Here is a 14,167-nt window from a genome sequence, read left to right as displayed (position 1 = left end):
CAGGAACTCACAATGGTATCAGACATCGATGATTGTCACGTATTGGATTTAATCAAGCAAGAATCATTAATATTCACGACGAAATTTCCTAGAATAATTATTAATCTATTTCTAGAATTAACAATCCTATTTTCATTTAACAGTCCAATTATTTCTCATTGAATTTAATTAAACAAAAACGCATTCACGAGTTATGAAATTTCAATTTTTGCCTAAAATCGCACACTGAAACCGAATAATATTTATAGTCGGTTTAACCATGTGTTTATTAATATTTTTGAAACTAATTTCAAGCTCTTCTTTTTTAGTCCAAATCGAACAACAAACATACAATTAATTGGCCATATTAAAAACAAAAATTATGCACAAACATCAAACTCTTTTTTTTCTTCTTTCTTCTTCTCATCCATGAAGCTTTCCCAGCATTTTATAGTGCTCCTTCATGATCCGGTAACCTTCTCTCTCATCTCAGCGTCCCATGCACCAGCTGGTCTGGTTACCCGGTTGGCAAGCAATTGCTGTAACAACTTTTCCCAACTGTCATGAAACGACATGAGCTTTAAGAGTCCAATGAACTTTAAATCAGGCCTTGTCCATAAGGAATAATGAAGGAAGCAGAGGTCCAAAAAGATTTGAGACACACTCAAGTCCAACGGTATCGGTATAACATTTTTTATACCGCAATTTTCGATATGATATACAATTTCGATAGTACGATATGATATACCATCCCTAACCGCAGTACTATGAATCGATATTTCGGCAGACCAAAAAACTAAGGTTGGAAAAAATACCGAATTTTTTTATGCTGCGGTTATCATACTGAAAAAATGTCGAATTTATCGATTTTGATATACCGAAAACTTCGGTGTGGTACAATAACAGATGAAATTTGAAATTTTTGGTATATACCGAAATACAGAAATATCGAAACAATATATAAGAATTTAAAATATATATATAAATTTATAAATTTTAAAAATATAAGATTTTTTTGGGGTATAAAATAGTATAAGCGATACCGTACCGAAATCTCGGTATACCGTGCAGTTTGGGTATAATCAGTATGCTATTGGTACGATATTGATATAAATTGTTCTTATACCTTAATTTTCGGTACGTTACCATATGTTACACCACCTCTACCAAAAAAACACAAAATGATATAACCATCTTCAAAGTATAAAAATTGGTTAGTACAACCCTGACTAACAATAACTAACCCCAAAAAAAAAAATATTTGATGAAGTTTTACAATTGCATTACCTACAAGATAAATCTAATACCAAAAATATCTACAAATGCATCATCCCAATAATATTTTTTTTTAAAAAAAAGACTGACTGTTCAATGCAAAGCTTCGATTGGAAAAGAGAAATGGCTCGCCGTTTGAGAAGATTAAACTCTTTGTTGGAATTTTTAAATGGCTCACCGGCCTCGGCTTGAAAGCAAAATACCTCCAAAATCTAGTAAACCTGTTGGATCTAAGCTATCCTTCTACTGTCGTCCATGGACGAGAATCGACCCCAGAAACGGTCAAGAGTCGGTGGTGGAGGAGAAATCCACGGACGGACATTACTGTTGAAGGTGGAGGGAAAATCGACAAGTTGTTAAGGTGGTGTTTGCAACCTTAAAAATAAGTGATTATAAAGATTTTCTTAACAAATTTGTTTAATTGCAAGGAGAAGCTAGAACTAAAAATATTGACAGTAGAGATCCCTTAAGATTCAAGTCTGACAAAGAGACTCATTTGCAAATTAAAAGTAAGGGTGGAGATTTTAGGCTAATTTCTACAATTCAAAAAACATTTTCAAGATATGTCATATGCGCTTCATTGCACCAATTCCCAATATATTCATGATATTTTGGTGAGGACAAATATTTTATGAAATTCAATTGAAATCATTCTACGCTTACCTATGACGAATCATCTTCTTCCTTCTAAATGCTTCTTGAATTGTTCTAGCCGCCCTACAACCAGGCAAAATTAAAGAATAAATTCTTTAAATTAAGAAACTGATATTTCAGGTGACACAAATTGATCTCATCCCTTTTTCTTTTTTTTTTTCGGTTTTGTTTTTTGAGAATAATATCACCTTTTTCATGCCAATTGAAGCTATTGAAACAAATTGTTTTTAATAAATAAAGGGAAATGATGCTTCAGCATTAATAACTTTAAAAATGGTCAAATCAACATGTACATTTAATACCTGTGCTTAAAAAATAAAATGCTACAGTTATGACCTAGTTTCATTCATCTTTTTCCATGTAATGACAATAAATAAAATTTAAGATAACAACACAACTCAAAAGCCAAAGAGACAAATTCATAACCAAAAACATTTATCATTCTATTTATACTTGCAGAATAGATATATATGTATGCACTGCAAAAACTCGAAATAATGAAACTAAAAGAGAAAACAAATATTTAACCAACTTCAAGCACTTAAATTGTTGATGGCACGAGTTTATCAGTTCTTGCAATTGTGTTTGCAAGCATATATATGTCATATGCATTACATACATTGCACCAATTCTCCATATATTCATGATATTTGGGTGAGGATAAATAATTTATTATTTATGAAATTCAATTGAAATTATTCGTCATTTAATATATACCTGTACGAATCCCTCTTCTTCTTCCAATCACTTCTTGAAATTTTCTAATTGCTTGGTGTGCCCTGCCAGACAAAATTATGGAATATATAAATTCGTTAAAATACGAAAAATGATCTTACAGGGTGACGCATGCACGAATTTATCTCACCTTACTCATGCCAAAATGAACAACCAAATTTTCAAAAAATAAATGAAATGGTTGAACATTTAATAACCTTTAAAAGTGGTAAAGTCAAACATGCATCTTGAGATTCATTTCATAAAAAATAATCATGCAATAATTAGTCAAATATCTCCGAAAACACGTACCGACAAATGTGTGTATTTGAAAACGTCGCTAGCTAGCTGTGTGCTTAAATTTGAAAACACGAGACATTAATGAATTGATATTTTTCACGGAGAATTTTTAATAATCGATCTCGAGATTTGATAAAGATGCTGCGTGCAATTAAGTTTAACCCATGCAATTGAAGATTTCCCCCTCTATAACATGGTCACACCTGATAATTCCACGCTTAGAATATTGCTGTAAGTTTATGTCCCCATCAATAACTTGAAAACCATCATTTCCATAGTCCCGTTGCTTCTCCAGTATTTCGATTGCTGAAGCCAAAACAGAAGCATTACACTTACATAACTCAATTGTGTTGAGTGTGGGGCTTTCTCCCATCCCAAATGGTATTTCCACCAAGTCGTCGCACCATCGGATAATGAGGTGCTGGAGGCTAGGAAAGTGGCTAGAATCAGCTCTCCAATGCTTCAACTCCAACCTTTCAAGTACCAAAACTTTTAGTTCAAGGAACTCGTCTTCGTTCGGTTCCCACTCTGTCCCATGGCAAGCATCATCCTTCAGTTTGAGAACTTCCAGATTGGGCAGGGAACCTATGATGGCCATATCCTTCCATGGAATTCCAACCCCTACCAAAGTTAAAGTTCTAAGCGACGGTGGAAACTGTAATGTGGGTGGCATCAAGTTCTCCCGTGGACCTGTTTTTGAAATCTTCAATGCTTTGAGATGATGTAGGTACCCAACATTCTCAATTTGGTAGCTTGACCATCCATTTTCTTCCTGCAAGTCGAGACCAGAGTAGGAAACATCAATTTTCTTGATGTTCGGAAACCTACGCAACATATCCATGGTGAATCTCAAGTTCCACAACCCTGATAGAGTTTGAAGGTTTTCAAGAACTAAATATGTCATGTAATGATCGAAGTAATCAAACAAATGAACTCTGTCAAACCATACATGCCTTAAATGCACCATGGTCCAAATTTCTAATGGCAAGTTATTTTTGTCACTTCTCAACGAATATCCAGAAATAATTAAGGTTTGGAGATTCCATAGCTTTCTTATTGATGCAGGTATATCCCCATCACAGAGCAAAGCCATGTAGCGTAAATTCACAAGCTCCAAAACTTGTAGAGGAAATTCAAGAAACCCTACTTCAGTAGCATCTAGTACCCTAAGACGTTTGAATCTCGAAAACAAATTCGCTGAAAGAGAGCTCTTTTTCAAAAAAACAAGCGAGCGAACATAAGAAGTAGATGGCAAGGAGCGATAATGATACCGATCATGCTTTAACTCCACCATTCGATGAACACTTATACGACGCACACTTGCTGAAGTTGTTAGCAACACATTGGTAGGATGCTGTGTTATCTGAAGGAACTTCTCATCCTCGGCTTCTTTTATGCAGAAGTCGAGCAAAATATCATGGATCCTGAAAGTGTTGATTTTGCCTTCATAGCTCTTCTTTGACATTAAAATTAGGTTTCTATCAAAGAGGTTTTCCACACACTTCTCTGCCACCTCTTCCGGGCTTTGACCATGAGCTTGTCTCAAAAAACCCTCAGCAATCCACAACTTGATGATTTTGGAAACACGAATCTCGTAATTTTTGGGAAAAACTCCCACATAGAGGAAGCATGCCTTCAAATATTGAGGTAAATAGTTGTAGCTTAATCTTAGTATGTCGGAGCATCGATCATCGCTTGAAAACACAAGTGAAGTCACATTTTCAGCTATGAGTTCCCATGCCGTCTGTCGTTTCTCTGTCTTTGAGAGTAATCCACCAATTACCACAATTGAAAGGGGAAGTCCTCCACAATCTTTTGCTATGGCCTTCCCAATTTCTTGTAAATTGAGAGGGCAATGCTCATCTCCAAAAACTTTAGCACAAAGCAGCTTCCAACTTTGATCATCACTTAAAACAGAAATCTGATGAGGAGTCCCAGACGGGCTAGCATAAGCAGCCACATCGGCAATCCTAGTGGTCAACATGATCCGGCTTCCGATTTCGTCATCTGGGAACATCATTTTCAGACAATCCCAGGCATCAGTATCCCAAATATCATCTATAGTGATCATGTACCTTCGACCTTTCAACTTTTGGTACACATGAACAGCTAATTTATCATCACTCTCTCTATACATTTCCTTGGTCAATAAGTTCATTGAATCTAGCATACCTAACAGAATATCTCGTACACTATATGATTGAGATACAGTGACCCAAGCACGAACGTCAAAGTGATGCACAACATATGGATCATTATAAGCATGTGTTGCTAATGTACTTTTACCGATACCTCCCATCCCGACAATCGAGATGACCTCTAGTGCAGATGAATCCCCTGTAAGTTGATCCACAATCTTCATCAAGTACTCATCAAATCCCACCATTATGTTACTCGAAACAACTTGTGATGAACCCTTATAATCTGATTCACTAATTTTAAGCTCCTCTTCCAAGATGGAACCTTGTCGGCCTCGATCGATCTCCATCTGTTCCTTGATCTCCATCGCCTCGCCAATTATGGAATCAACTTTCTTGATCAGCTTGACAAAAAGATGTGCATCAATATGATTCATTACATTCTTTCCGGCCTTGATCAGAACTGACGGAATTAGATTCTTAGAATCAGATAGAATATTCTTCAGTTGGAGATCCATGAAATCTTGTGCTTCATAAGCTGCATCTCTGATTCTTCTTTCTAGAGAGGTAACTTTTTCGTTGGTTTTATGGGATGGGTACTCTTCCAAGAAGTGCTGCAAGAATTCAAGCTTCTCATGAAAGGATTCAATATGTTTCTTGTCACAAGGTATGGAATATCTATAAGGACGTAGGAGAATTTGCTGAAGCGTTTGCTTAAGGGAGATTACAGCAGCATAGGCCATGTTCAATTCCTCTAATTTGGATACAAATGAAAAGCCTGATGGATAGTAAAATAAAAGATTCAATGCAATAATTGAAAAAACTGGAACCATACACATAAAATTTTATCCATAAGTTAAAAATAAAATAAAATTAGATAAACTTAAATATATATATATATATATATTTAAAAAAAATGAAAGTCACCAGCACCCTTGTCCGGGTAGAGACACTAGAGAGTGGAAAAGTCCCCCTGTCACATTATATGTCCAACATGAGATCAGATGACAATTATATTAGTAATTAATAAAATTAGTTAAATACAATTATATTAGTACTTAAATTTTTTTAATAAATAATTGGAATTAGTTTTTTACATATCATATTGGCAATAATAAATTATATTTCAAATAAACTAGTTGTAATGATTAATTAAGTAAAATATATAAATAATTTAATAAATAAATGGTAATAGTATTAATGATCTTACAAATGAATATTTTATAAAACAGAATAAAAAATATTATAAAAAGGAACAATAACACTTCCATTCATATCGTGGTTTTCTTAAAATTAAAAAAAAAAAAAAAAAAAAAAAACACTTCCACTCATATTTGCATATATTCCACTTGAGAGATGATGCCAGTCAGAAATAATCAATTATGGTAAGCTGGGATACAATTTGATACAATCAAAATCATAATTATAAAATTTTGAACGAATTTATTCCAATTTAATTGGAATAATTTCTTCATATATATACATGTCTCTGAAAAATATTTTGGCATCTAACCATCTTCTTAATCGAAATTCATGCATGATATTTGGGAGATGATAAATATTTATCAAATTCAATCGAAATTATTCAACATTATATTATATATGGTCAAGTCAAGTCAAGTCAAGTCAACATGCATGCATCATCTTGACATTCGTTTCATCGAAAACAATCATAGGAGTTTGATAAGTTTTCGAGACTGTATAATAATATTTAGCAACTTGAATTTACTATCGATATTATTATTAATAAAACAAGAGTTCATAATACAACTAATTTTGGTGAAACCTTTTTCATAATCCAAAATTTTCCCTTCACATTTTTTATATTTAATATCTCTTTAAACTTAATTAAAAAAGGGGGAAATCATTAAATGCATTCTTTTATTAGGAATACGTGGGAAACAGAATAAAATGACAAAATCGTTAATTCACAATCGTAAAATTTTGCCCTTTTATTCATTCTTTTAGATAAGTAATAGATAATAGATAAAGATGATTTTGAAATGCATTCTCTATGAAAAATGCTACGAGTTATGCATATTTACTTTTATATCCTTAATGCACATTTATTAGGAATGCATGGGAAAAAGAATAAAAGGGCAAAATCGTTAATTCACAATAGTAAAATTTTGTCATTTTATTCACTTTTTTAGATATAATAATAATAATAATAATAATAATAATAATAAAAATAATAATAATAATAATAAATATGTGGTGATTTACGTCACGTATGTATCCCTTTTGAATAATTCAATAGTTTCACGCTTCTGATCATGAAATTTGGCGACTGGGAGGTATAATTCTTGAAAATTCCGGTTTGTTAACAAATTGGATATTTACACTCTTAGAGTCGTATATTCGCTATTTGGACATTGATAGAACGTTGATATGAAATATGAATTTTGGGAACTTTAGTTCAATTTTTTGAACTAGTTTAATAATTTTGAATTTTGTATTTCCGAGGCTTGTTGTTTTCGAATGAATAATTTGAAAACAACGCTGGTGTCTACCGGTGTCTATCGTCTCGGGGCTGGGGCATGACATTAATGATTGCGAACTTTGCTAGTCTTTATCTCCTCTTTCATGAAGGAACCTCTTCTTTTGTTTGATCTCCATTTGTTCCTTATAACCTCTCTAATTATGGAATCAACTTTGCAATTAGCTTGAAGAAAAGAGTCATATCATTCTGAATTGCAGCACGAAGACGCAGCTAGCTAGTTCTGCCATCTCATTAATGCTTAATTATAAACAATTTCACGTGACAAATTTTATACTCATGATTCTCCAATCGCCAACATACTGATCAAGTTTTCATGTTCAAGAAATCCTCACACTTTTGTTTCTTGTAGCTAGTTCTGCCATATCATTATCTTCGAGACCATATATTTCATGGGATCAACTCTTTGTCATCCTCCCCTGCGACTAAAATAAGGCAAGCATCATCAGTATTCTTACAATAGTCTAATCTGCCAGCACACTTCATATGTGATGTATTGCACTTCCGAACCAATTTCCAACAATATGCATGATATGTTCGTACGTGTGAGGATATATTTTCACGCTCTGAGATCGAGTCGTGTTACCGGCGTTGTTTCAAATTCACACAAATTATAAAACAACAAGCCTCGTAGTACAGTATATGCAAACTGTCTTTTCTCATAAATAAAAGCTCCAAAAATATTGTCTTTACAACTCGATAATCCAAAAACTAGTAAATAATTGCGGAAGCGACTATAAACTTAAATAACAAAATATTAATATATCAATCCCAAAAATAAAATAACAAAATAAACTCTTAAAATATTCTTCTATCACCATCCCCAAAACATATCTTGTTCACGCTCTTCTAAATCATCATCTGCATCATCATCTCTGGGAGGGAAAAGTAAGGGCGTGAGTGTTTTGGGAAACACTCAGCAAATGAGGGCCGATCGATAAATATATATGATATATATTTATGTCAAAACTTGTAATATATTTCATAACAAAAACATTTCTTTCATGTCCCAACAAAGCATAACATCATCATCATAACAAAATAGACATGATTTACATATTTTGGCCAGACACTGAAATTCCTCTCATTAATCTCGTGGCTAACTGATCAGTCCCGTACCCACCGCATCAGGGCCATATCAAAACATGGTTCGGAAATTCCATTTCCACTCTTAATTCGAGTCATAACAGTGTCAAAACATACTTATAAAAAAATCATCAAAAATAACAATTACATAGCAAAATTCGAAAGAATATCATGAACGATCGAAATTTTAAATCATACATAATATTTTAAAACATAAGCCCACTTAAAATATATATTGGTGTACGCACAAAAATAGCAACTTGAACAGTAAAGCTTTGACCGAAACTTTATCCTCGAAAATCAGAATTGAATTTTAGCAATTTCCTAGTGGTTGGCTTTCCTTATACTCCTTGCTAGACCTGGCCAAGAGCCGGTTTTGACCCGGACCCGACCTGAAACCGGCCCGTGTTCAATGAGCTGGACCCGAAACCGGGACCGGACCCGCAAATGTCCGGTCCGGTCCCGGTTTTTGCATTGGAAAACCGGCAACCCGCCGGGTTGCACGGGTCTGACCCGCCAGGTTGGAACCATCCAACTCGGCGGGTTGGACACGAGGGCGCCTAGATGATCCAACGGCCACTAGCAAGTGGCCGTTGGAGATCTCAACGACCACGATTTCGTGGCCGTTATTTTTTTTTTTATATAAAAAAAAAACATACTTTTTATCTATGAATACCCCCAACCCCCTTTCATTTTGTTTACACCATTCTCTCTTCATTCTCTCTATTCTCAATTCTTTTTAATTTCTTGAATTATAAAAAATATCAAGTTTCGATTATTGGTTTATTGTCAATTGTTGATTTATTTTCATATTTATACAATTACAATTTACAAATGTCCGGAGCGGGATCAAGTCGTAGGGGTGATGTTGAATCCGATATTTTGGTGATAACAAACAACAACTCATTGTATAGGAAGCTTGTCAACCGCCTTTGCTCTCGACCGGCTGAAGTCACAAACCTATCGACTGGCTATCAAAACCAGCAGAGGATAAATCTATCTACCGGAAGCTTGTCAACCGCCTTTATCTCTCGACCGGTTGAAGTCACAAGCTTATCGACTGGTTATTCAAACCAGCAGAGGACAAATATCTCTACCGGTAGAATGCCAACTGCCTATCTAGATATCTCGAGACAAGTACCTGTGACAAGATGTTCTTTGCAGGATCCTTTATTAAAAGCAGAACCGGCGTTTCAGAAGATTTGTTGACTCCTGCAAATCAAGACAACAGGTTGTACCAAAATGGCAAAAACACAGAATGACTGCAGATAAAGCATTCGACCGTTTATTCCAGTTTTGGACCCTGGAAGTTGTCTGCAGTGTACGATCCTCATGCAGAATCATCAATGCATTTATGAGCATTAAATGTGCATTCAATGCAGCATCAGAACGTTCAAAATAAAGACGTTGATGATTGACCTATATAAAGGGAAGATTGCTCAAAAAGAGAACAACAACAAGAACAACAACAAGTGATACGAGACAACGAAGAGAGACAAGCAACTCAGAAAAATTTCAATCACTTGACAAATATCAGAAGTCCTCATCTGATATACTTGAGCACACTTACAAGATCATTCATCTGCTGCTCAAATAAACCCTCGCCTACAGTTCACATATCTGATCGTCAAGGATCATCTTAGGGTTTTCAAGCCTCTCGACCGCTCTGCAGTCTGAGAAGCTCAACTCAACTATACTCAGTGTTGAAGAGACTTGAAGCTGCTCTGAAAGCTTCCACCAGTCTGATAAGAACTGAGAATCTTATCTGTGTAAATCTAGGAGTTTCGGATTAGGCATTGGATAAGTCCTAAGTCTGAAGTGGGTGTATTACAAGACGTTGTAATAACCAAAGTCTTCTAGTGAATTCCTTCCTGAGTGGAAGAAGGGGAGACGTAGAAGGATTAAGCCTTCGAACTTCCATAAAATCGTGCTTTAGCATTTACTGCCATTTATCTTACATCCTGCTCATACATTGCATTATAAACTTTGCATCACTAAAACCTCTGAACTATTTCCGCACTATTTAAGTTGTTCAAAACGTTTTAGAAGTTGAGAAAACTGATTAAGTGAACTAAACCTCACTTGATCATTTTAAAGAAGAAGAAGAAAAGTTTCAGAGTGTATTCACCCCCCCCTCTACCCTCTGAACCGATCCCAACAAGTGGTATCAGAGCGGGTTCCTTTCTCAACTGCTGATCTGAAGTTTTCAAATCATGACTTCTTTCAACAGAATTCCTATGTTTTCTAAAGAAGAGTATGATGATTGGAAAATTCGCATGCAGGCACATCTTGCAGCACAGGATGATGACATGCTATATGTCATAACAGACGGTCCTATCAAAATTATGAAGGTCAACCCAGCTCTAGCCGATGGTGCAGGACAAATGATTGAGAAACCAAGAGCTGAGTGGACCACTGAGGACAAAAAGAAGGCCAATCTTGACAATGTGGCCCGGGACATCCTATACAAAACACTGGACAAGAATATGTTCAGCAAAATCAAGTCATGTTCCACAGCAAAGGAGATTTGGGAGAAGCTCACTCAGCTGTGTGAAGGGAATGACCAGACAAAGGAAAACAAGCTCACTCTGGCCATTCAAAAATATGACAACGCCAAAATGAAGCCAGGGGAAACCATGGCTGAATTTGATGAACGGTTCAGTAGTATGATCTGTGATCTTATTGCTTTAGGTAAAACTTATACTAACCGTGAAATTGCTGTGAAGGTTATGAGAGCTCTGCCCAAAGAATGGGAGATCAAGACAGTGGCCATGAGAGAGTCAAAAGACTTGAGCAAGGTTGAACTGCATGATCTCTTTGCAGATCTCAAAGCCTATGAGTTCGAGCTCAACATGAGAACAGAAGATGAACCATCTACTTCTCAACCAACCAAGGCCTTAACCTCAACCGTGATATGTCCACCGGTCGAGGAAGCTCCAAAGAGATCAGCTGAGCAAATCAGCAATGAAGCCATGACACTCTTTGTCAAGAAATTTGGTAAATTTATGCGTAAAAACAATTCTAAATTTAAAAATTATCATAAATCGGACCATACAAACGATGGTCCTACTTGTTTTAACTGTGGAAAGCCAGGCCACTTCATTGCAGACTGCACCAAGTCTAAGAACAATGATCAGAAGCAATTCTCCGAAAGAAGAAGGGGTAAGGAGGATAAAAGGACGTTTAGAAAAGGAAGAGACCAAAGGGTTCTAGTAGCAGACGAAAGCAAAAGCAAGTGGGCTGAGTCTGACTCTGACAACTCCAATACCGGAAGCTCTTCAGATGACAGCGATGATGAAAAAGTGGAATGCCTTATGGCCGACATCGAAGAAGAAGCTGAGGAGGTATTTGACTTTGGCTCACCTGAATTTACTCACAGTGATTTAGTTACTGCTTTACACGAAATGGCTAATGAATACAAAGCATTATCCAAGGAGTTCGAGGAAGTAAAGGCAGAAAGAGCTGACCTAAAAGATAAGTCAAGCAAATCAAGCTGCATGCAGCAAAAAGAGCTTGATGGTCTTAAGGTCAAGCTAAGTCTGCTGGCTACTGAGAACGACACCTTGAAAAGAGTATTCCAAGCTACCTTGATTGAGAATAAAAAACTACTTGAAACCATTAAGGCTTGGAATAAATCTTCGGTAACCATTGACAAGATTCAAGAAATCCAAAGACCGGTACATGATAAAACCGGTCTAGGGTTTGGAACAAATGAACAGTCTATGGAATCCTGTATTCAGTCAAGCCTGGACAAAGGCAATCTTAACAAAATAAGATTTGTCAGGTCCAGCACGATATATGAACACGATAAGTGCAGCTTTGACAAAAATCAGAAAGTATCGAACGAACGGGATCCCCAGACCTCTAATCAAAGAGGAACTTGGATCAAACCAAAACCTAATGAAAGAAGAAAGGGAAACCAATCTAATTTCAAAAGGCCATGGAATGAGTCTAACTACTCTAAGAAAAGATGGTCAAAGGAGAAGCCTTACCAGTACTTTAATTGCAGGCCAGTTCAAAAGAGGTACAGGCTAACTGATGAAAATAAAAAAGGGAAGCAGCACACAGCAACCTCACAAGCACACACATTTACTGCCTATCGACCGCACAGATTTCTGGACACACACACGGGCAAACCTGTAAGGGTGTTCCAGGTGTGGGTCCCGAAAGGGCTAATCCGACCTGGACCCTACTAGATATGGGTACCAAAAGTTCTTCACTCTTTGCAGGTACTAAAAGTCCAAACGGGCGAGAAAACCACTTCTATCAAGGACACTACCTGGTATTTAGATAGCGGTTGCTCACGACACATGACAGGGAATCCAGAACTTCTAACAGAAGTGGTGTTGTGCAAAGGACCAAAGATCAGCTTTGGAGACAACTCCAAAGGTAAAACCGTGGGTAAGGGTAAGATCATCCATGGTAACATCATTATTAAAGATGTGTTACTTGTTGACAAACTATGCTATAATTTGATAAGTATTAGTCAACTATGTGACAATGATCATTCGGTCGAGTTTCACAAACACACTTGCCTCATAAAAAATGACAAAGGTGAGACTCTTATGACCGGTGTACGAGACCTAAACACCTACAAGGTAAACTGGTCTTGCTCACATATTTCTTCACCTACTTGTCTTACTGCTCATCATGATAAACATTGGTTGTGGCATAAGCGGTTAAATCATCTAAATTTTAAGTCCATTTTTAACTTGAGGAAGCATGATTTGGTTTCTGGTCTGCCCGAAGGAGATTTTATAAAAGACAAAGTTTGTCCTGCTTGTCAACTAGGAAAGCAGGTGAGAGCAACTTTTAAAAATAAAGGGTGTATGTCTTCTTCCAAATGTTTAGACTTACTTCACATGGACCTATTTGGTCCTATACCAGTAAGAAGCATAGGGGGAATGAGATATGCTCTTGTTGTTATAGATGACTTTTCTCGATTTACTTGGGTCATCTTTCTCTCTTCAAAAGATCAAACTGCACCTCACCTGATTAAGCTTTTTAAACGCTTGCAAAATGAACAATCTACTGTGATAGATAGAATCAGGAGTGATAGAGGGACTGAATTTTTAAACACCACTCTTATGACTTATCTAGATGATCAGGGAATCAAGCATGAGTTGTCAGCTGCTAGATCCCCACAGCAAAATGGGGTGGCTGAAAGAAGGAACCGTACTTTAAAAGAAGCAGCCAGAACTATGATTGCTGATTCAAATGTTTCTCAAAGACTTTGGGCAGAAGCAGTTAACACAGCTTGCTATACTCAAAACAGATCTATGATTAATAAACGATTTAACAAAACTCCATATGAGATCTGGAATGGCACAAAACCTGATATTTCTTATTTCAAAATTTTTGGGTGCAAATGCTTTATCCACAACAATGGCAAAAACCATTTGACAGCCTTCGATGCCAAAGCAGACGAAGGAACTTTTATTGGTTACTCAGCCGTTAGCAGAGCTTATCGAGTGTTCAATCAAAGATCACTAACGGTCGAGGAAACCATTCATGTTGTTTT

The 14,167-nt window shown here is 36.2% G+C and overlaps 1 protein-coding gene across 2 annotated transcripts; it reads right to left on the bottom strand.

Annotated features, from left to right (window-relative positions):
• Nucleotides 1-238: 238 nt before the first annotated feature.
• On the bottom strand, nt 239-5,834 carry LOC140860134 (putative late blight resistance protein homolog R1A-3). 2 transcript variants are annotated; one of them, XM_073262961.1, is made up of 4 exons: nt 3,126-5,834; nt 2,626-2,687; nt 1,918-1,971; nt 239-537 (listed from the first exon to the last, which is right to left on the bottom strand). In XM_073262961.1, exons 1-3 carry the CDS (start codon nt 5,801-5,803, stop codon nt 1,928-1,930), a joined length of 2,784 nt encoding a protein of 927 aa, XP_073119062.1. In that variant the 5' UTR covers nt 5,804-5,834; the 3' UTR covers nt 239-537; nt 1,918-1,927. The 2 variants fall into 2 exon arrangements, with proteins under 2 accessions (XP_073119062.1, XP_073119061.1); XM_073262960.1 differs by lacking the exon at nt 239-537 and adding an exon at nt 1,144-1,578.
• Nucleotides 5,835-14,167: the final 8,333 nt, after the last annotated feature.

Source organism: Henckelia pumila, chromosome 4, assembly GCF_033568475.1.
Source record: "Henckelia pumila isolate YLH828 chromosome 4, ASM3356847v2, whole genome shotgun sequence".
Classification (NCBI taxonomy): Eukaryota; Viridiplantae; Streptophyta; class Magnoliopsida; order Lamiales; family Gesneriaceae; genus Henckelia; species Henckelia pumila.
Note: the sequence above shows the minus strand (reverse complement) of the source record. Positions and strands in the feature narration are given on the sequence as shown.